Source organism: Periplaneta americana, chromosome 14 (assembly GCF_040183065.1).
Source record: "Periplaneta americana isolate PAMFEO1 chromosome 14, P.americana_PAMFEO1_priV1, whole genome shotgun sequence".
Taxonomy (NCBI): Eukaryota; Metazoa; Arthropoda; class Insecta; order Blattodea; family Blattidae; genus Periplaneta; species Periplaneta americana.
This window is the reverse complement of record NC_091130.1, coordinates 70,231,956-70,254,719: the sequence shown is the minus strand read 5'-3', so window position 1 is coordinate 70,254,719 and position 22,764 is coordinate 70,231,956. Positions and strand designations below refer to the sequence as shown.

Below are 22,764 nucleotides of genomic sequence, written 5' to 3'. Positions count from 1 at the left end.
AAAGGGAGGGGAAAACAGCGATCACACTGCTATCTATAGCAGTAGTTTAATAATCCAATAGTGAGCACAGTGCTGCCAACCCTACCGATTTTCGATTGATATACCGAAATCACATATTATCTACCGATCTACCGAAAAATTTTAATTTCTACCGATTATTTTCCAACTTTCTTGATTTTAATCTTTATTACAAAACCAACGTCAGATATAATCGCTTAGAAAGTGATTTGACCAATGAAATATAAGCAAGTCTGGATAAACTTGGATTGGCAAATATTGACCCCTCTGATCAGATAAACATACCATCTTTACGAAAACTCCTACGAGACAAAGAATTTGATTCCTGGTGTATGTTGCCTCAGAAAGGAAAGGGAGTCATTCTATACAGAGAATACACGCTTGGTAATAAATGGCTATCTAAACCGAATGGATTGACCAGCAGCGAATGGAAGGACGCTATTAAGATGACTGCCAATGTCTGCCCAGTACGTGCTCTACCAGGTACGTCTCAGAATGGAACCCACTGCCGACATTGTCGGAGTGTGAAAGGAACACTTGCTCATATTTTGGGAGCTTGTCCTCATGGAGAACTACTGAGAAATAGTCGTCACTACAAGATTCGATCCCTCCTAGCATCGGTCCTACGAGGAAAAGACTACCAAGTAGAGAATGAGGTCCATGGTTTGTCCACAAATGGATCTACTGTACAAAGCGCATTGACATCGCTATCCCGACAAGATCAACAAGCGGATTCATAATTGATCTAACTGTAAGGATGGAAACATGCGAAAATCAACCTACTGAGGTACATCAGGAAAAATGCGACATATTATACGATCCCACTATACCATATTATAAGGAAAAATATCATCTAACATCGATCGAAGTTATTGGATTACTGATTGGGACTAGAGGGACCATCACAAAAAGATTCTAGCAGTTTGGTCTAGGACAAACTCTTGTCACTGAGGTATCTCTGTCTGCAGTAAAGGGATCTATAAAAATCCTAAGAAACCATCTCTACACGTAAATAGATTGATCTTTTCCTATGGCGATCTGCTCACTTGAAGTTGGGTCTTGCAACTAGTGCTAAATAGACCACTGTAATCACTTGATAGCAAATGGATACTGTACTAGGAAATTTTATGTTTCTTCTGGAATTAATGATATTTTGTTTAGTCGTCTTCAATTATTTATAATTGTGTTATTTATTTTTCTTTTCCTTCTCCATAGTCTTTTTTTTTATTATAATTGTGTACCTACCACTTACTCAAAAAAAAAAACAACAATTTTTTTGTAAGCTTTATCTTCTAGGCAGCCTTCACTTGGAGGAAGCTGAATAAAATTCAGAATAATACATAACATCGACAAAACTCTGTCAACAATGAGTACAGTAAAAATTAAGCGAATGCGAAAGTGGCAAGTTTCTTTAATTAATTGCCTTCTAACAATGGAAATATAAATCTCTGTCTTCGACTCTTCAATATTTCCCTTTCTCGCTCCTCATCAACAATGAACAACTGTTATTTTAAAATGCAGATAAGTCAACCTTCTGTTTCTGTAGTCGTTTTCATTCAGCCATTCATAATCGCATCACATTAGGTACTAAGAATTTGACAGGTGAAGGAAGTGCAAATAGGAATAGGTGACAGTGACTCGGATAGTGATTTTTCCCAAGCATCAGCTAGGCCTAGTAGTTCGCGGAAGAAATTAAAGTATGTCCAGTCCTATAAAGGAGAATGGGAAAATGTTCCTGATTTTAAGGGGTGGTTAAAACCAAGCAGAAAGGGGAAATATTATGGCTGTTGCAAATGTTGTGATAAAGACATTAAAATAGATTCCGGTAAAGATGCCCTTATAAAACACAGTGCATCAAAAGCTCATCAGGAATTGCAGAAGTCCGTAGCTCGACAACCAAAAATCACATCAATGTTTCCTGACATGGACAGAAACAAGAAGTTAGAAGAGAGTGCTAAAGAAGGTAAATCATTTTTAAATAAAGGAATAACTTAATTATTCTATTTTTATATGTTCGGTTAAAATAAAGACCAAAATAACAGTTAAACGATATACAGAAATAGGCTGCATAAAATTTAATACAATATGGAATGGAACATAATATTTATAATAATTAGTTATAAGTCAGCAGCGAAGCGTGACATGACAGTTGTGTATGCTGCTCCTGTATGTCTGCAATTCATGGACATAATATTTTCCATAATTTTTGCCTGTTTACAGAATTCGCATTTGCTATAGGCGGATATATTATATAGAGTATCGTAATTTTGATTAGGCATATTTTTTATTATTTCAGCTGAAATTCGTTTGGCGGCATTTGCAGCAGAACATAATAATTAGCATTCCTAACAATGGACCATCTAAGCCAACTGGTAAAGACCATATGTCCAGAATGCAAAATAGCAAAGAAGATAACGTGTGGAAGAACAAAATCCAGAGCCATTAATGTTATAGGACGGGAAAATTTTTCAAATCTGTGTAGTGACTTAAAGAACTCTAAATTTTCGCTGATTGTTGATGAATCAACTGACAGATCAACAAAAAAATAAAACATCTATGTTTAGTAGTAAGATAATATAATGATGCATCAGGGAATGTAAGAGATAACTTTCTAACATTAATTAAGTTGGTTGCTGCAGACGCGTCAGCATTATATGAGCATATTGTCAGTCTCTTTAATGCTCACAATATTCCATATAGGACCAATTTAATTGGCTTCGCTTCGGATGGAGCGAATGTTATGATGGGGGTCATCATTCCTTTGAAGTCATTATTGTTAAATGATGTTCCTTCACTTTTCGTGATGAAATGTATCTGTCATCCTTTCCACTTGTGCGCATCATATGCATGCCAGAATTTCCCAGATTTGTGGAGGATTTAACAAGGGATATTGTAACTTTTTATTTTAACACAACAATAATTACTTTCTATAATTGAATGTAAACACTCCCGTCAGCAATGGGATTTCCACTCCACACAGCAACACAGTATTCGTTATTGCACTCCACAGACGACAATAACAGTTTACTTGGATTATTGAGAACAACAATGTACTGCTAATCTTAACTAATGTTCACAAAGCACTATTTATAATACAGAACTGTCAGTTCTCAGTTCGTTTGCCTTGGCTAGTTCTTCTAGCTCAGTCACTCGAGTTCACAGTATCTCGAACCCCAGACCTTCAGAGACAGTCCACTGAACTTCGAACTCAGGTCCCCCCAACTGTGGTCCACTGCACTCAAATTCAGGACTTCCGGCTCCCACAGTTACGGACACAACTCAAGTCGAACTTTACTGCTACACAAGACTGCCTTGCTGTCCAAAACTAGCAACGACTGCAACTAACTAATTAACTGTTGCTGCTCACTTGCGTCTCCTCTTATAACCAAACCATAGTTTCGGGAAAGTACGATGCTGGAAATTTCTATGGATGTCCAGAAGATGGCACCTCTCGAATTCTCTGGATTTCTTCCCTCAGTTGCAGGCGCATTACTCCCCCCCTCTCTGCCGCGGTCGCCATCTCTTCTCTCCTCTCTCGCAACAGCACATGCCCCAGGAAGTAGATGTGCGCGCAACTTCATTTGCCGCGTCGCCCGATCCTTCCATGCGTGCCCCTGCCCTCTGCGGGACGCGTGATCGAGTCTCGACGGGGCTGTCACAATATTTTAAATTATTTTAATGGTAGCCCTAAACGAAAAGAGAATTTTGCTAAATTTCAAACTTTCTGTGATTTGAAAATCCACAGAATTTTGCATCCAGTCCAAGCAAGATGGCTCTCAGTTCATATGGTAGTTAAAAGGGTTTTAGAGCAATAAGGGGGTCTGAAATTATATTTCATTGATGCTGTGAGTAATAATGAAGTACTAGCTGCAGACAACATACATTTTCAAAACTGTTTTTGCAGTTTCTAGATTTTGTTCTCCCATTTTTCAATAAAATGAACAAGGAGATGCAGGCCGAGAGTCCCAAAATAAACGAGCTCTACAATAAAGTAGATATCCTCCTCAGAAACTTATTTGATTGTTTCTTGTATAGGGCTTATCTAACTAGCACTGCAATTGAAAATATTGATTTCAGAAATCCAAAACATTTTCTTCAAGTATGTACTTCGGTGCTGCAGTCGCCAAAACTCTCATAGATGAAACCCTAACAGAGTGCCAATTGCAGCTCTTTAGAGTCAGGTGCTTGGATTTCTACATTGAAGGCTGCTGTCAGATTGTTAAAAGATTCCCACTTAAAAACAACAATATAAAATATGTAGACTTCATGAATCCGCAAACTGTAAAGTCTGGCACTGTAGCATCGATAGCAAGTATTGCAGGTATTTTTCCAAATCTAGTGAAGGATACAGAATTGCAACAGTTGGATACTGAGTGGAGAATCTTAAGAAATGTAGATGATGTGAAAATGTTTGATAACAGTGTGGAGCCTTTCTGGCTAAGAAAACTCAAATATGGTGATGGTTCTGTAATGTTTCCAATTTTAGGGAAATTTATTTGTAATTTACTCTGTCTTCCCCACTCATCTGCGAATGTAGAGAGAGTATTTTCAGCAGTCAACTTATTGAAAACTAATGTGAGAAACTGTCTGAACCAATGAATGTTTGCTACAACCGCAGACATAATTTCATTGATACTCTCTTAATTATAAGATTAATTTACATTGAAAATCGACATTAATACAAACACATGCTTTTGTATTGCAGGCCTCTGTCTGACAGTTCTTTACAGTGTTGCTGACCCAAGGCTCCGCCTTTCTGTGTAGGTGACTCTGGTACAGTACTATATGCGGCAGAAGCCACCTCAGAGATAAATACTTTAGCACGTGAATTGTCGTGTTAGTTATGGAGTCATTTTTCGGTCAGGTCCAGAAGTAATTCCATGGAAGAAACGTTAAGCAACAAAAGGAGAAGAAACAGGCTATAATAAAGACAAGATTAAAGGAGAGGCACACTTCAACCACCACAGAGATTTTTTCTTAAAACAACCATTATTCACAGTTACCTACATTTACACATGTATTTCTATGAGATAAAGTAAGTTATAAATATACTTAAGTTTTCCCAAGTTTCTACAACACCTTAAGAAATGGCATGATGAATACCATAGTTGAAGTGTCAACAGATAGTTTTTTGTTTCTCCTGAAAATTTATGTTTATGGACTATGGTTATCTCCCCCCCCCCCCCCCCCCAAAGTTAATTTCTTTGCTAATTTCTGCAAAATTATTTTTAAAATTCCTTATTCATTTTTCAAGATACAATATTTTTCAGACTACACCAATAATTCAAAGAAAATTTCGTTATCTAGCAAAATTGACGAATATTAAAAGTTTAGACCCTATATAATTAGATGAAATACATAAAACGAATAAAATCAGTTTTATTACAAATTGAATTAATTCAAATGTGTAGTCACGTTAAGGTATGCAGTATCACCACCTGTCCTGGATTCTGATGAATCTAGTAACCCTGACCAAACCTAACCTGTCACAGATTCATATATGCAAGATGTATAATCAGAATACTGTATGAAGGGAATTTCTTGTTTTGATCTCGAATGTGCACGCGAAAATAAATCCAGCTAAGGATCATGCTGGCAGTACATGAACAGTTCAGGCATGCACAGTTGTAATCTCACAGGAAGTTCCTTTCTGTCGTGAGACACTCGAACATCGCATCTCTCACTGCCAACATTACTCAAAGCTGTTAGGTGCATAGTTACAACAGCTTGTGTCTAAATGTATATCTATAGATATTTTGCAGCTTACACATTATAAGTTTCTCCTTCTATTTTTATCATCTGGGTAGACAAAGATGACTAGAGCAGGATTGATGAACATCAAATTAACAACGGTTAATTTCCTGATAGTGTATATGTATTCAATCTCTCTTTTTTACTTAATTATGTTTATTATTATTTTTAAGTTAATATTTGTATACCGGTATGTATTTTTCTGTATGTGATCTGATCCTGGTTGAGTGGAAGAGAAGGCCTGATGGCCTTAACTCTGCCAGCGAAAATAAAACTATTATTATTATTATTATTAATATTATTAAAATAAGAAATATATCAACAACTGACACATCAGTAAATCGTTCCCTGCAAGAAAGTATTCTAAGTGCCACTTTTACCGAAACTGAGTTATGGTGTGCTCAGAATAAATTGCGCAGCACTGCGCTTCAACTGTAAAAGTAAATCCCAACAATCTTTCCCCCTCTGTTAAGTTGGTTTAAACTTCGACTATCGTATTCACCACCATGTTGGATAAGATGTAACTGCCTCTCCTTGAAGTTAGCAAAATGGTGCTTACAATACTCTGCCTTACAGGAGACGTTCTGTGTAGAGTAATAAGGCCATGCATATTTCACGGAAGCAAAGATTATTATGAAATACTGGACTCAGACGTATGTATGCTACATAGAGACAACTGCACTCTGGATGCTGACCAACTCCCCCATTGGATGGATGTATGGCAGGTGATTCCCCTTAGGTGAGTCCATAGATATGTAAACCACGACCTGCCCTAGGTTTACTAGGCAAGGTGATACTACAGTGGCTTGTCTATTGCATTCCGCAACCTCCTCCATTGAGTCATTCCACGTCAAATCGCACAGCAATAAAACACGACCTTCTCGGAAATGGTCGAATTTTTTTTCATGAATTCCAGACATCAAATAAGGAGACCCGTATTTTTTTATTTTCACAATTATTAATTATTTGTGTAATTATGAATATTTGAAGTTACGCAAATTATGCGCACACTGTTACATAAACTCGCTTGGAACTTTGTGTCTACATATAATTGAGATTTGTGGTTTGGCACATTTGAAAGACGAAATACAACACTTTTTATTACTTTAGGCCTATCACAAATAAATTTAAAATTTGGCCTATTTTTTTAATCATTTCTTTTTCAAAGCAAAATTACTATATTAAATAGCCAAGTTAAAAATCTGAAAAAATATAGACTTGTTCGCTGATGTATTATCTGTAAACTACTGCATTTATAAATATGGGATCGGCATCCATACATTTGTAACAATTTATTTTCCGGAGGCATGCACGCGCTCGTGATGCCCAGCTAATGAACTGCTTGCAGCCATAGGCTAGAAGGCTGCCCGTGGAAATTCCCCGTTGCATCTGATGTCACCATACTAATCATCAAATGATTAATACCTTAAGGAACAGTAAATATCTTATCTAAAATTATTTTATTATTGTCAGCTCAGGGGGAAACCCTTCACAGTTTATACTGTAATATAGCCAAGTGTTTGATGATAGCAAGACTGGGTAAGGCAGTAAACTTTATGGCATTAAACAGATGGCATGAGAGAAAAATAATCAGTTTGGGTTTGAATTTCGCGCAGTGACGTGACTTCTATACAACATGAGTGATGGTAAAGATCGCGTAATATATAACAAGTGTCTAAATCCATTACCTTCCTAATCACGCTTTTAAAAAGAAAAGTACACTAAGACGCGTAAGTCGCGACTTATTGATAAAGCTCAATTTAAAGGAGTCTGAGTGTGCAAATATGTGATTTGTTCCGTAAAAATCAATCAATTTCCGCATAGGTCAGGTGAAATTATATGTGAAGCCGGTAGTTCCTGTGATATTAATAAACATGAATCAAATGAAAGTGCGGACAGAGAAAGTGATTATCCCAGTATTTCTTCTAGCAGTTCTATGGATACAGTGCTAGAAATCACTAATATTGAGGAATTAAACAAAAGTTTGATGTCAATAGAATCCCCTATCAAGAAAAGAAAGATACAACAAAACGATACCCCCGTGAAAAGTTTCAAAAGTAAAAGGCTCCCTAGCATGTTAAGTTTTTCATGTAGAAGATGCATCATCATCCATTCAAAAGTCAGCCATATTTTATTTTTGACGGAATGCAAAAAAAGTACAACCTGAAAATTACATAGTTATTGCAGACTTTTCTGAAAATTATTCATTTGTAATACAAGATTCAATACAAGGTGTGCATTGGAACATATGCCAAGCCACAATACAGTACAATTGTAATTTTACTTCCTACTTTATTTTATTTTATATTCTCTTATAGGCCTATTAATATTATATCTGAACTGTGACCGAAAACGAGCGCTGCTCATTCGGTCTCAAATTTTGTTAATACTACTGCATCTCCTTTTTTTATATTGATTGTATTATTTTATTTCTCATATTTGTAATTATATTCTTTATTCTGTATATTTAAATAAATCCTTTCGTAGTATATTTCAAAGGAGATACAGAAATTCGTTACAAAAGTAATGTCATCTCAGAAACCATGAAACATGACACCGATCCCTTTCACTTTTTTCAATCCGAAGCAATCAATTTCTTAAAGCAAGAACTCAACGATGTGAAAAAAAATCATCTACTTTTCCAATGGATCAAGTTCACAAAAAAAAATAAAAAAATAAAAATAAAAAAAAATAAAAAATAATTGCTTACATGAAGACGATTATGGAATTAGTGCTGAATGACACTTCTTTGCAATGTCGCATGGTAAAGGTCCATGTGTTGGCATTGGAGATACTGTTAAAAGACTTGCCACGAGAGTTAGCCTATACAAGATCCTATAACAACACAAAAAAAAACTGTTTGATTAGTCACAAAAAACATTTCTAACGTGTCATTTATATTTTGTCCATTCAATAAGCACAAAAACCACACTGAAAATTTGCAGGCCAGATACCATAATCTAAAACCAATAACTGGTACATTAAAATTATATACTTTCATTCCGTTGTCAAAAACTGAAGATTTAGTAAAACAATTTTCTTTCAAGAAAGAAGGTAGGCGAATGAAAATTTAAAATGTGAATGAAAAGAAACATTTGAAAAGCATAATGCACAATTATTTGAAGAATTCATAATAAGTAAATTAGCAGTGTTTCCTCGAGTAACTTGATCCGTACTGGGTGTAATGTTGCAACGTTCAGTCAATTATCCGGCGCCGATAAACCTCTTAGCGCGCTTTAACGCTTCCCGTCCACTGTTGCTGCACCGACCGCTGCACATTCTGTCATAAGTAATTAAATTTCCATTAAACTATTGGAGATCCCATTCTGATTTTTTCTGGAATTATTAAGAATACTTCAGTGCACCTAGTAGGCATTTTTTTAGATTTTTAATAGGGCTATTTCACATTGATGTATATGTTTTAAAAATTGAATTATAAAAAAAATATTTGAAATAATTATATTAAAATTAGTTAGTAAATATTTAATAAAAGACAGTACTTTAAGCTTTTAAATGCATTTTTCAAAAAAATTTTAACATCAATATCGTCAGAAATATGACGCTTTAAATGTTGCATTGTGCGACATTTTTAACGAATTTTAACATGTAATATTTTAAAAACATGTGGACTTAGGAGGAAATAAAAATACACTTGTTGGTTTATGAGACCCATAGAGTTGGTAAAAAAAATATAAACGCAATCAGAAATATGAAGGTCAAAATTTGTATATTTTGTGCGATTTGATGTGGAATGACTCCATTGCAGTGGGTATCTTCAACCAGGACAGAATGCTATAGGGAAGCCAGAAGGGAAATGAAGTATTGCCAACAATGTGGCTATTAGAGAAGAATATGATGATTATGATACAGAAGTGTACTAAAGGACAGTCACCTGCATAAAAAACACATTAATTACTGGAACTAAAAGTTTCATTTTTAGTAGAAATAGAACTAAAAATTATTTAAAAAAAATGTCGAAAAAAAATTCATAAAAATGAAGAGAGAGAAATTCAAGCCCGATGAAAAGGCAATGATAAATTTAACTGGAGAGTTGTCGAATGACAATTAGTTGATTTGCTTCATTCTTTCTCTAGTTTCCCAATAAAGTGCTTTAAAGTTGTTTTTCCTATTATCGGAGTTTAGTTTTTCACAGCAGAAGGTGCTGTTCGTTCAAAATTTCATTTTTGTTCTTAATGGCAAGCTGACCATATTGCAACTCTCTTAGCATTAGCCAGGTGTACCATGAGGAAGTGGAGTTAGAGTATGGACACGAAATTTAAGAAAAAAGTGGCAGGAATTCTTGCAATTTTGTGAAATGTTTATGCTCTTGATTAGGTGTTGTGATATTTAGATTCTTGAGGAATTGATTCTTATCATAAGGATTGAGAGCGAAATAAATTTAATGCATTTGTCTCTTATATTATTAATGGTTTTTCTTTTATTTTTTTATTAAATATATGACATCTGTACAAATACTTACACTGGAATTACTGTTTTTCATCTCAATTGGTTTGTTGGGAAGCTGTTAGTATGGATCTATGATAAGAAAAAAAAAATATATCATTCATGACAGTAAGTCTATCCATATCAATGCAAGAGTCTACACTTGTTGTTTCTATTTTTGTATTTGAAATTAGATTATCCTTTGCACTTTCACAAACTCGTTTACTTGCCTGCTCACCTTATCATTTAACTTTCTTTCCATTGATAATATGCACTCAAGTAATCCTTCGACTTTTTGTTAGCTTCCATTTTGCAACATAACTATCATCATGATTCATGACTTACATTTGCATGCATGATGGATTCGTTCATTTTAGAGGTTAGTTTACTTTTATTTTGTATGTCCTATGGCAGAGTCCTTACCTTGCTATTATTTGTCCCAACTTCATGAGGGGGCGCATAGACGACAGCAGTTCGAGAAACATAGACCACTCAGAAGTTCACTTTATGTATACGAAATATTTTAAAAGGAATAGTCTGTTTACTCCCATACTCCCCTTGCCTAAGTGGACTCGTCCAACTGTTATAGTGTGATGTAACTCGTTGGTGTTGCTAAGCAATATTGTGATGTAACTCGCTGCTGTTGCTGGGCAAGTGACATCAGAAATTGAAACTTCCATAAAATTTTTTCCATTTGATCCCCGAACATAAACGTTTTGCATTAAAAGGACTGATGAGATACAAAGAGTTTGCACACCATGAAGTAATGTCAGAAAACACAATGTGAAATGAGCATGGTGTTTACAATCTTAAAAAACAAATAATTTCCGTGAATTAGTAAGTGATCCAATTCTATACATTTCATAATTATATCTGTTGACAATTTCACTTGGTTTGTCATTATCCAGCAAATAATATCCAACATTCTTTTCGGTAGTTTCCTAGTATCCGGTACTCGTTACATAGGTCATTTTTATGTTTACACAGTGGCTCCTTTCTAAAAAGAATTTTAATAGTTTGTTACTAGATGTGATTCTAGTCAGTTTGTATTATATTTTTGGTCCAGGGAAAATATACATCTTTTATGATTATATAACAATGGCTGACTTAACAGCTTATGTAACAAGTACCAGGTACTAGGAAACTTCCTTCTTTTCTAATAAAAGATATTTTTAATTGATTATTTTACGATGCTTTATCAGCTGCTATGGTTGTCTAGCGTCTGATTGAGATGAAGAAGATAATGTCAGCGAAATGAGTCCAGGGTCCAGTGCCAAAAGTTACCTACTGTCCGTCCGAGTGGTTATGTCACAGGATTGTCAAAACGGGGAAAATCACATGACAGTTAATTACTTAACAGAGTCGTTTTTTTTTTTATTATTTTAAACAGTTGTATAATATTACGTAGACTCCCAATTCTGTACAACCAATATTTTCAGAAAAGAGTCTAACAGCCCAGGTACTAACCTTCACAAAGGGGCCAGCAGAAACGGGTGGGGAAACTGGGATGCGACAAAACCACTTGGATGGACAGTAGCATTTGCTCTTCATGGGTTGAGGGAAAACCCCAGAAAAAACCTCAACCAAGTAACTTGTCCTAATCAGAATTATAACCCAGGCTCGTTCAGTTCATGGTCAAGCATGCTGTTATTCTACACTGATGGACTGATAAAAAATACTGAAGTCATATATTTTGTACACACTCCAGTAACATCATCTCAGTATCAAAATTACGTATAATTTTATTCAAAACATTTACGAAATTTTATTGGTTAGAAGTGCCATTCTTCTTCCAACAATTGAATGACAGTCACCCCAGCTTACGGACTGAAATCTCATCTTTAAATCTGACTACTGACTTGAATTCAGAGATTACGAACAATGATGAAATGAATATAAGGTTGATAATCAAAGATTTGACGTTCATCAACTTGCTTTGATCATGATTAGTCTACAATGGACTGCATGCAACCTTTGAAATGCTTAATAGGCCTAGTCTAAGACAACATATGTAAGATATCTTTTTTACCCTAGTCAGGTGACATATCACAGAAGATCAATAAATAATAAAATTCAATTACAAAATTGTATGAAAGAAGATAAGGTATAAACTGTCGTTATTGTTGTTGTTAACTAATGCTAAGTTCTTGGTAATAAAACCATTAACTCTCCTGTTCTCAATATTTCTCATATACAAATGGTTTAGAGGAAGGGACTGGACATCAATGAAGATGATTCTGAACCATTTTCTCATAAGGACTGCACAATGGACAATTTGCTCCTAAAGTCTGCACAATGGACAGAGTGCTGAAGAAATAATTCCAATTTTAAGGTTTAAACTAAAATACCTGAAACTAACAATATAAGCCATGGAGATAACAAACAAGCTAAAAGCCTCAATTACAATGCCATTGTATGACAATTTGAGCAACTGTACTTTTATAGCATTAAAATGTATAATAAATAATACTTAACAGACACTAATAATAACATATATTTATAAAACTCATAAGATGATCATCTATTCAGACAAATGTGGTATGTACAAATGGAAAATACTAATCATATCAAGACCAAAATGTTACATGGAAAATATATGGTTACAGTAAACCAATTTTAACAATGAATAAATATCCCACATGACATACACTGAACTATGTATAAAAAGTTATTCATATTAGCATGTTATATCAAAACTGTAATTTATAACAAAATGATCATCACACACTATTCAATGTGATATGAGATGAATGAAGTCATATTTACTAATTTTAATAGTCATAATTATTATCACAAGTATCAAATTGAGTTTATGCTAAGAAATAAAGTGAACAAATATTTTAAGAACATTTTCTTACGAATGCTAGTCCTTACTCCACAAAAATACTTGCCACCAAACATCCACAGTATCAGTATCATAAAAGAAATAATCACAGCTGATCCTCATCTGAGGAGAAGGTCAACACCCAAGGTGAAGTTACAGCTCCAGAAAAGTCTGGCAACTCTTGGTGTTCATCCCCACTACCTCCTTCATCCTCATCGCTGTCGTCAGAAGCAGTCACATCATCTCGCAAACAAAGCGATCTGATCTGTTCAACAGCCCTGTGAAGTGATTCCCGTCGATCTGGTGTTGTATCGCCACTAGCAGTTCCTGCAGGAGTCTGAGGTGTGTTTGTTGGTGGAATTGGTGTTGGTGTCAAAGCACCATCACTTGTACCCTGCGAGGAAGGACTTTTTGGCCGTCCATCCTCTTCTGCTTCTGTTACTGACTGACTACCTTCCAGTCTCAGACCAGCCACTCCTTTCTTCGGAATTGTTGCAAGGTCACGCTTTATGCGACGACGACGGGAAGGATCATTTCGTCGGACTTGAAGCATTGCGTCAAAATCAGCTACATATAGCAAACCTGCCACAAGCAGTTCACATATTCTTTCACCTTTCTTGTAGGCCGTCTCCAGTTCTCGACTTGTGCGTTCATCATATTGCCACCATCCTGCAAAGAGCCTTAGATTTAGTAAGTAAAACCAAAGTTTCGGAAATTAGTTCTTTAAACACGTAATGATTTAAGAGTTTTATGATGTTCAATGCATTGACATTTTCGAATTTCTGCTTTGCAACACAGATGCAAAAACATCCAAATTTTTTAGTGTTTCTGCATCTGTTAAATATTGCAAAAAACTAAAAAATCTCACTACACTCTCTTAAAAAACTTATCTAATACATACGTCTATAAGAATTTTAATAGCAGGTTTTTCTTCAGAAAAAAAGAAAATATTTAACATATTATTTCGTATCACCTCCCACAAAACTAACCCTATTTCATTGTGAAAAAATTTTACAACACTATTAAACTAATTCCAATTCTAAAATCAACAGTATCCATTTTCTAGCAGCATTACATTTTGATAAAAGAAATATCAACAGAAAAAAGGCATCTGTTAAGAAAATAATTTTGAATCTGCAATACAATTATAACAGAATACTCAAGTTCAAGTCATTTCGTTACAGTAAATGCATAAGTAACCTAGCAATTCTTACTAAATCTATGCTCAAGCATGAATGTTGGCATTTATTGTGTCAATTTTTCATGCTCGTAGGCCTGCAATCCCTTTATTTTCAGAAGTTCTCAGATCACGTTTAATTCTTCGTTTTTTGGCAGGATCTCGCTTCCTGTATTGCTGCGAATTCTTAAAGTCAATTACATATAATGTCCCACATATGAGAATTTCACAAGACGGTTCTCCCAGTTTAAACATTTCCTCAAGATCCATGCTTGTGCGCTCATCATACTGCCACCAACCTAGGACAGAATTCATAACATTACCCAACAAAATGAAGAGTTGCAGAAAGTAATATTACAACTGTCCAAAATTCAAGTGAAAACCTCAATAAATATTACATGAAATAGTGCAGCTGACTGCATTTGCAAATGTCAAAAATAAATATTGTTTGAAGTTCATTATAAAGTTAAACGATAATACAATGAGAAATACAAGAAAATACCTACTATTAATAAATTATGACATGAATACAGTCCTCGAAAACTAACTCAAGACACTATAGGCCTAATTTAGTCCTTTGTACAATATCTGCATATAAACAAAAATATCTGACAAACAGGAAATTTGAACAATTTTGTTGCATATTTTCCATTACAATAGGCGAGATCTCTGTTTTTTAAAACATCTGACAACACAAAAAGAATCCTAGCATAAGAAATCATTTTGCTGTTTAACAAGGGCCAGATTAACTTATTAACCTACATGAAAACAGGAATGAATCTGCTCGAAAATAGTATAGAGGATAAATCTCACATAGTGAGAATCTTTTACAACAATTGGTTCACAAATCTGCTGCTTAATGTCGCAATCCCCTAACATCTGCTGGCATCTCCTTGCATGAACTCATGGCACCACGACACTTCATTGGCATTCTAAAAGTCATAAAGTTAAGGCATTCTACACATTAAATTAATTAATTAATTCGGTACACACCCTTCTCAAAGAAAGCAGAGGCTACTGAAAGGTTTCCCATTTTGTGTGTTGCACAATCTACATCTTCTTAAACTATAATTTGCATGCGTCAGTTTTCCTAGAATATCCAGAATATGAGGATTAGTTGTATATCATGCATTCCATGAGTAAATGAGCCTGTGGGTAAAATTTTGAAACTGCAACATTACTACTATAAACAACTTCAGTTTCATAATAAAGTATTAGGCCGGGTGCACTCAGAATCAGACACGGCGTGATGCGACATTTTGTCTGTTAGTACTTGTCTCTCATTGATTTCTTATGATGTGGTGCACACAGAATCAGACGTAGCGCAACGGTTGCGAGCAGACACAGAGAGACAACATCAAATGACTGCTTGAAGTTTGTCACAAGAAGACTGTCTAATAGCTGCAGTGTACTGTGCATGCGTTAGTAGTGGCTATGAGTGCATGCTTTCACTATCTACGAATACTATTGTTGTGTAGTGGATATTATTCATAATGGAGTTTAATGAGGATAAATTAGTTGTTTTAGTATAGGAAAGATACATTCTGTACAATCTTTGAAACAATATCACGACAATAATGTGGTTTCTAAAGATATGTGAGAAATTGCAAATGAGATGAAAGCACTACGTGAATAATAAGTAATAATAATTTTAATAAGCCTAATTTTCTGCTCTATACTATCAATCATTATTGATTTAATATATTATTTTTCTTTATTGTGAGTCGTGAATTAGTCATAAACATACAAATTAATGACGTTTGTGCAGTATATTAGTAGTATTTAATTTTAAGATTCTTTCAATCATATAGATTTTTAGGCGTATTAAGCATCCTTTGGAAATAATAACCAAATACAATAGAATTTGTCACATAGACAGTCTTCTTTCATTGACGCCATTTTCTAGCCTAGGCCAGTTTTCCAAACCCACACATCCAGCAAATCAGTTGTCGCGAGCAGACAGTTTTAAGCTGTCATGAGGCGTTGTAAAGCAAAATGTAGCATCGCGCCACATCTGATTCTATGTGCATCCGGCCTTAGAGTTTCATAAAGAATAAATATATTTTTTAGATTTGTGTTTTTGCTATTTTTCACGATCAACTTAGTGCAGTTTCTCTTTGTTTGCACCAAGTAAATTTTGGATTGCTGGGTTGCCCATGGTTATTTCATGATTATTAAGGAATCACCTGACTGGAACCCTTAATTATTGAAGAATAGTGTCTTCATAAGATCTCTAAAAAATCTGAAAACATGTACACGTTTTTTAGATATTTTAAATTAGATTCTTGTTTGACTGTCTCAGCTGAAAATCATTCATTAGTTTTGTTTATGAGCATTATTTTGAATATAGTAAAACAATTCTTTAGATTTATTGCATCACTAACAGAGGTTATCTAATGGTGGTCTTCGTATTTTAATTGACATTCTGAAAAACAATATGACGGATGTGACATGTTTATTTGTGATGGAATGACACTTTATACAGCAAGCTCAGGATCACTGAAGAAACAAAACGAATAATAATAATAATAATAATAATAATAATAATAATAATGACTTTTATCTGAAAAACATCAACGTTAGACAGGAGGCAAGAAGTTAAGTCCATAAAAAATCCTGTAACAGGGAAATGTAACCTTTATCAGAAAAGATACATGATGCTCACTGTCAAAGACGATTTTTAAGTTATTAAGCAGGAAACAGGAATAACAGCTGTAAAAAGAAGTCTTATTTTAATCAGCTTCGTCCAAAATATGTTCTCCCTATTTCACAATGTATGTGTGTGTCAGTATCATCCTAATTTGACTGTCCAAAGAAAGAAATTAAAGGAATCTCAGTTATTTTTATCAATAAAGAATTAATATTGGAAAATCAACAAATTTAATACTCTCTGAGCAGTGATCCACTACGTCCGATGTACCAAAGATTCAATCCAGCCACTTTTTCTGACCATACAAAACACACTTTGTTGAAAAGAAAAACAGCTACATCAGAAATGATTATGTGTGACAAAGAAATGCATCAAGTCAAAATGTTTAAGATAACAATATGTTATTTCTTCGAATGGGTGTGATGATTTGGGAAGTCCCATTTCAAAAGAACCAGGATATAGTTAGCTGGAAAGCTGTGTAGAACTGTTGATAAATGTTATACACAGAAAATGGGTTGTTGTGACATGAAGGAAGAAGGTATCCCGGTGAAATGGTAAAGGTCATTTCTCCGAATGAATTTAAAATTTCAGTGATGGTTGATAATGATGTCCAAGATCACTACAAATGGTCTCAGCCTATAGACAGCATATCCTACAAAAAATCTGATGCTGAAAATTATTTCTCCTCCTGCTGTAGTGAACAGTGAGAGACTTTTCAAGTTTAATTATTTTTAAATAAGACTTCGTATTTTTTAATTAGTTTTTTATGTATTACTAATTTGTCTGTATACTGACTACATTAAGAATACTTTTCATTCAGTGAAGTTTGAATATTATGTTAGAACACAGTTTTTACTTAGTGTCATTCTTCTCAACTGTGTTAAATTTAATTATGATCTTAATAATGCCTACTCTTTGGATGTGTCACATTTGTCACATTACCCGTCATGTTCGTCACACAATTATTAAAATTTGTAAAACATTCAGCATGAAACTAAGGTGAGTGTAATAAGTCTTCAATGCTTGAACTTTATGTATAAATTATAGTTATTTTTATAACTATCCAAAATTCGCAGAAATACAGTAATTACCTACACTTGTATTGCTCATACCTGAGGCTCAACCACTATCACATCCGTCACATCATTACATTTTAAAATTACAGATAAGAATGTATTTAAAACTGTCATCATGTTTTATTTTCCATATGCTTAAAGAGTGAACACCAAATAAAAATAAAGAATTAAAGTAAATAAGACACTATTCATTTGTATTTATATTCTACCACATGTTACGTCTGTCACTTGTGGAATGCATGATATGCTTTACTTCACTTTAGTGGTTGGGTGTGATTTCAAGGCATGTGATTTTGTTGCTGTAACAGGTTTGTCGCTCATTCTGACTGTGACTAGTGACTATAGTAGCAAAATCACAGCTCCAAGAAATTGCCATCTCCAACCGATACGTGACTCATAGTGATGGCGACTGATGTATGTATATATAACAGATCAAGAGTCCAGACAACAGCAAGTCAAGATTAACTTGAAGGACAACATAAATGGGATCTAATTAATTTTTGTCCCCCTCAAATGTTAACATCAGCAACTGTTTGATACTCAAGCTACAATGCACTTGCTATACAGGGCGATTCACGAGTATTTATCATCCCTTATGGAGCTTATTTCCGAAGACATTCTGAGCAAAAAATGTCATATCAACATTTGTCCTAATCTCAATATTTTCAGAATTACATTAATCTGAAATTGTTTGTAAAATACCACTATTCTTGAGTTTTAAGGGTAAAAGAATATTACAAATAAAGAATGAACTATTCAGGAGTCTCATTTTTTTAATTTGCTAATATTCTGAAGCTAAAAATGTGTTGTGAATTCCATAGTTGCTTCGTACAGAATTTTTTTTTTTTTCGATTTTTAACTACAAAATTACCGGTACATTTTCTTATGCACTGATCACAACAATTGTTACAAATTACGTCATTTTTGTAAATTCTTTAAGATTATACATTAGGATGCACAATTGAACTGTAAAGAATTAAGTTCCTAAAGTCGTGTGATCTGTAACAATTTTTGTGATAAGTGCGAAAGAATGATGTAATTTTTAGTTAAAAATTGTAAAACAAAATCTGTACAAAGCAATTAACAACATATTTTTAGCTTCAGAACACTAGCCAATTAAAGAAATGACACTTCTGAATAGTTCATTCTCTATTTGTAATATTTTTTTATCCTTAAAACTAAAGAAAAAAAGCATTTTACTAACGACTTCAAATTAGTGTAACTTTGAAAATATTGTGATTAGGACACATGTTTATATGACATTTTTTGCTCAGAATGTCTTCGAAAATAAGCTCCATAAGGGACAGCAGCCTAAATCCTCGTGAATCACCCTGTATTTCACGAATGATTCATCCAATAATTCCCAAACATTCTTGTGCAAATATACACGCCCACACATCGCGATAATGCAATGCAGAGCATATATGTATTCTTGATAAGTCATGGCACCCATTTAGCCTATCAATTTGTAGAGGAGCAATAAACATAAATATCTGTTGCCTTGTGATGAGAAACATTAAAAATCGCCAAGAATCATCTGAATGCAAAAAGCACACTGTGACAAAATCGCTATTATCTGTCACAGCGATTTTTTCGCAACTGTGACGGCAAAATGCTGTCACACTCCATCAACAAAAATACTGGTTCCGTTCAAATAGTCAAACTAATTCCATTTTACATCTCTCCAAATATATATAGCCTAGAAGAAATTTGGTATTTAATATCTCCAGATCGAGACAAATATTAAAACTTTTTCCTTATTTTGGCCCTGCAATTTATTATCAATTTATTAAATTTCTGATTTTTTAATCATAATAAGAAACATCTCTTTCATGTTTTCATTTCTTTTATTTCTATTGCTAATGAGTAGCATATAACTTATTAGTAGCCTACCTATTTTATAACTGCTGTCCATGTGAATAATTATCAATAATTATAAATTAAATTAATGTGATGAAGGTGCTTTGATGGGCATCTAGCCTGTGTACCTAATTTTCCATAAGTCATAATAAATAAAAAAAAATAAATATATAGACCCTATTTTTAGAAGCGCATGAGATGTACGAACTTCCATGGAATATGCGGCACCACAAAACTTCAATAATAATAAAAATTAAAATTAAACAAGAGGCAATTATTTCGGAAACTTGTTACGAAACTTAAGGAACAAGGTGACCAAAAATGTAGAAGTGGCTCGCAAAGAGGTTAAAAAAAACTTAAAACAGTGTACTTTTAAGCATACAACATTCAGCGCGCGTTTTTCACACGTGGAACATGGTTTGAAGTTTAGTGTCTCCATGTGATCACAAATATGGCGACAAGTTTAGAGGCTTCAAGCATGTAACTCCTGTAAACTATTCCCGTGTGAATAGCTTTTCATTGCTCCCCAAATTCATGGCGATGTTGGACGGGCACTGGTTTCATATACTGGCCGAAATTTCATGAGAAAATTCCTTCCCCATTGAGAACCCAAACCAGCACTCATTCCACAACACGAGCCCAGGCAAGCTGTCATAGACCACAATGCTATGGACCAGGACATTGGCTCAATATCTTAAGTTTTATTCTTGAGTTTGAGTTTCATATTTGAAATCGTAACTTGCTGTGGAACTAATGTTGATGATTATGATGAAGTTACCGCAATATTGACTACTGGTACCGTGTTCTACCAAATCAACACTTAATAGTTTTGAATGCTTATTTAAGATTTGACGGGTAATAAATAAATAGTTTTGAATGTTTATTTAAGATTTGATGGGTAATAAAATCTTAAAACCAAACACTTCTTTGGCATTCTGACAATGCTATTTCTTTCAACACTGATAACCAAATAGGCCTATATGTACAAAAAAAACTGATTGAGTAATGAAAATATTCAAACAGCATTACATTTTAAAATGTTACAAATGAAGACATGACTACATTTGGCATTAACAAATATAGCTTCAAGTTATGTGTGAGAGAAATTTCAAAATCTTTAGAACCTCGTTGAGTACTTGTCTACTTCTTACACTGGGCCATTTATAAATCAGCAACACGTTCACAAACTTTACACTACATCAACATTGGCAATTTATAAGATTCTCATAATCGGAAAATTCGCTCCCTTCAATCTATCCAGAATAACTGCTAGTGTGTGAAGAAAGTCTCGAAGCCAATGCAGGGATTTCCCAATGAAGTAGCCTAGTATTCCCCAATCAATTCTGAGAATTTAAATAACCGATTTTGATATAGTTATCACATAAGAAAGTACCACTTTCAATAATGGAATATTTACACATAATGAGTATAAGAATGAAGCTATCCATTGGGACTTCGTTCTAGATAACACTATAAAACCGAGTTTTACACTCACCGTTCCTTCCCTCATAAAACCACTGATATCCATCATCAAATCCCGTATTGTCTTTGTCTGAATTATTCTGTGCTACCAGGACAGGTTTCTCAAAGTAATCTGTTGGAATTTCCTGTCGACACATTGCACATTTCTTGCTCTGATTTGCCACACCCTTTACACACAAGAAACAAAAAATGTGACCACAGGGGAGTTGTGCAGGATGAACACAGGACTGTAAACACACAGCACATTCCGGAATAGACGTGCCTGGAAAAAAAAGAAAGCTTATATCCCCCCTCATTTATATCAACATATTTGGGTATTATATTTATGCTTCTTATTGCATAACGTATAACATAAACACAAGACATATCTCCATCTCACATCCATGAACATGTACAAGTCAAGTTGTGACATGTCTAGTCCAAGATTATCCCTTTCAAAATAGCAATAGTGACGTCTAGTTTGAGATTATCCCTTTCAAAACAGCAACAAGTTCTCCAGGATATAAAAATGTTTACCTGTGTTCTCGATTCCCTGAGTCCTCTTATCTCCCTCGACACCTTCAATAGGCCTACTTTCGGCCATTATTAAGATTATTACCTATTTATATTATTGGATGCAAAATTTCTACGCCATACTCTACACCATTACACCCGTTCAACCAATACTTCTAACAGTAGACATGGTAATTGGTAATGAGCATATGAAGGCCATTTTCTCAAGACGACACACATACCACAGGAGATATCCCATATATCGAATTTGAGATTTTATGTAATTGAAAAAACGTTACTTTAAAACTTTGCAAAGTATATTAGTTATTGAATGAAGCAATTTATGAAGTACAAATCGCAGGAAGAAACAATCAGAAACAAAATACGAACTCAACATCATTTCACTAAGGGAAATTTTAAGCAGCACTTTGCTTCCCTTGCCGGCGATGGTTTCCGTGCGTTTTTTTAAAGCAAGATTTAAAGCGCTACAGCAAGACAGTTCTTTTATTACATTATTTTGCTTCACCATCGCTGCAGCAACCGTGCAGCAAATCAAAACATCGCTTTACGAGTTTGCTGCACGATCCATCATGGCGGAATGCGTGTTTTGGTCTTTTGCAACGTTTATTATTGTTAAAATCGTCTATAAATAATAATAGTAATAATAATTCCATGTCATCATCACGGAAGTCCAAACTATTTAAAATGTTCGGTTCCTTTAAGGTTAAATTTATTATTGCAGTAATAGAAGCCATAATTAGGAACATTAAATCCAGACGTTTAAGATGGGCAGGGCATGTAGCACGTATGGGCGAATCCAGAAATGCATATAGAGTGTTAGTTGGGAGGCCGGGGGGAAAAAAACCTTTAGGGAGGCCGAGACGTAGATGGGAAGATAATATTAAAATGGATTTGAGGGAGGTGGGATATAATGATGGAGAATGGATTAATTTTGCTCAGGATAGGGACCAATGGCGGGCTTATGTGAGGG

General features: G+C 34.5%; 1 protein-coding gene and 1 long non-coding RNA gene across 3 annotated transcripts; one reads left to right on the top strand and one right to left on the bottom strand.

The window, feature by feature from the left end:
• The first annotated feature begins 71 nt into the window (after positions 1-71).
• On the top strand, positions 72-8,471 carry LOC138713438 (uncharacterized). The gene is made up of 2 exons (XR_011335867.1): positions 72-501; positions 4,724-8,471. It is a non-coding gene; the product is annotated as an uncharacterized lncRNA (long non-coding RNA).
• A 4,217-nt stretch (positions 8,472-12,688) lies between these two features.
• LOC138713437 (E3 ubiquitin-protein ligase rnf146-like) lies at positions 12,689-22,066 on the bottom strand. 2 transcript variants are annotated; one of them, XM_069845538.1, is made up of 4 exons: positions 21,798-22,066; positions 21,295-21,543; positions 14,467-14,512; positions 12,689-13,716 (listed from the first exon to the last, which is right to left on the bottom strand). In XM_069845538.1, exons 1-4 carry the CDS (start codon positions 21,862-21,864, stop codon positions 13,143-13,145), a joined length of 936 nt encoding a protein of 311 aa, XP_069701639.1. In that variant the 5' UTR covers positions 21,865-22,066; the 3' UTR covers positions 12,689-13,142. The 2 variants fall into 2 exon arrangements, with proteins under 2 accessions (XP_069701639.1, XP_069701638.1); XM_069845537.1 differs by lacking the exon at positions 14,467-14,512 and having other exon boundaries at positions 12,689-13,705; positions 21,798-22,021.
• Between the last annotated feature and the right edge of the window lie 698 nt (positions 22,067-22,764).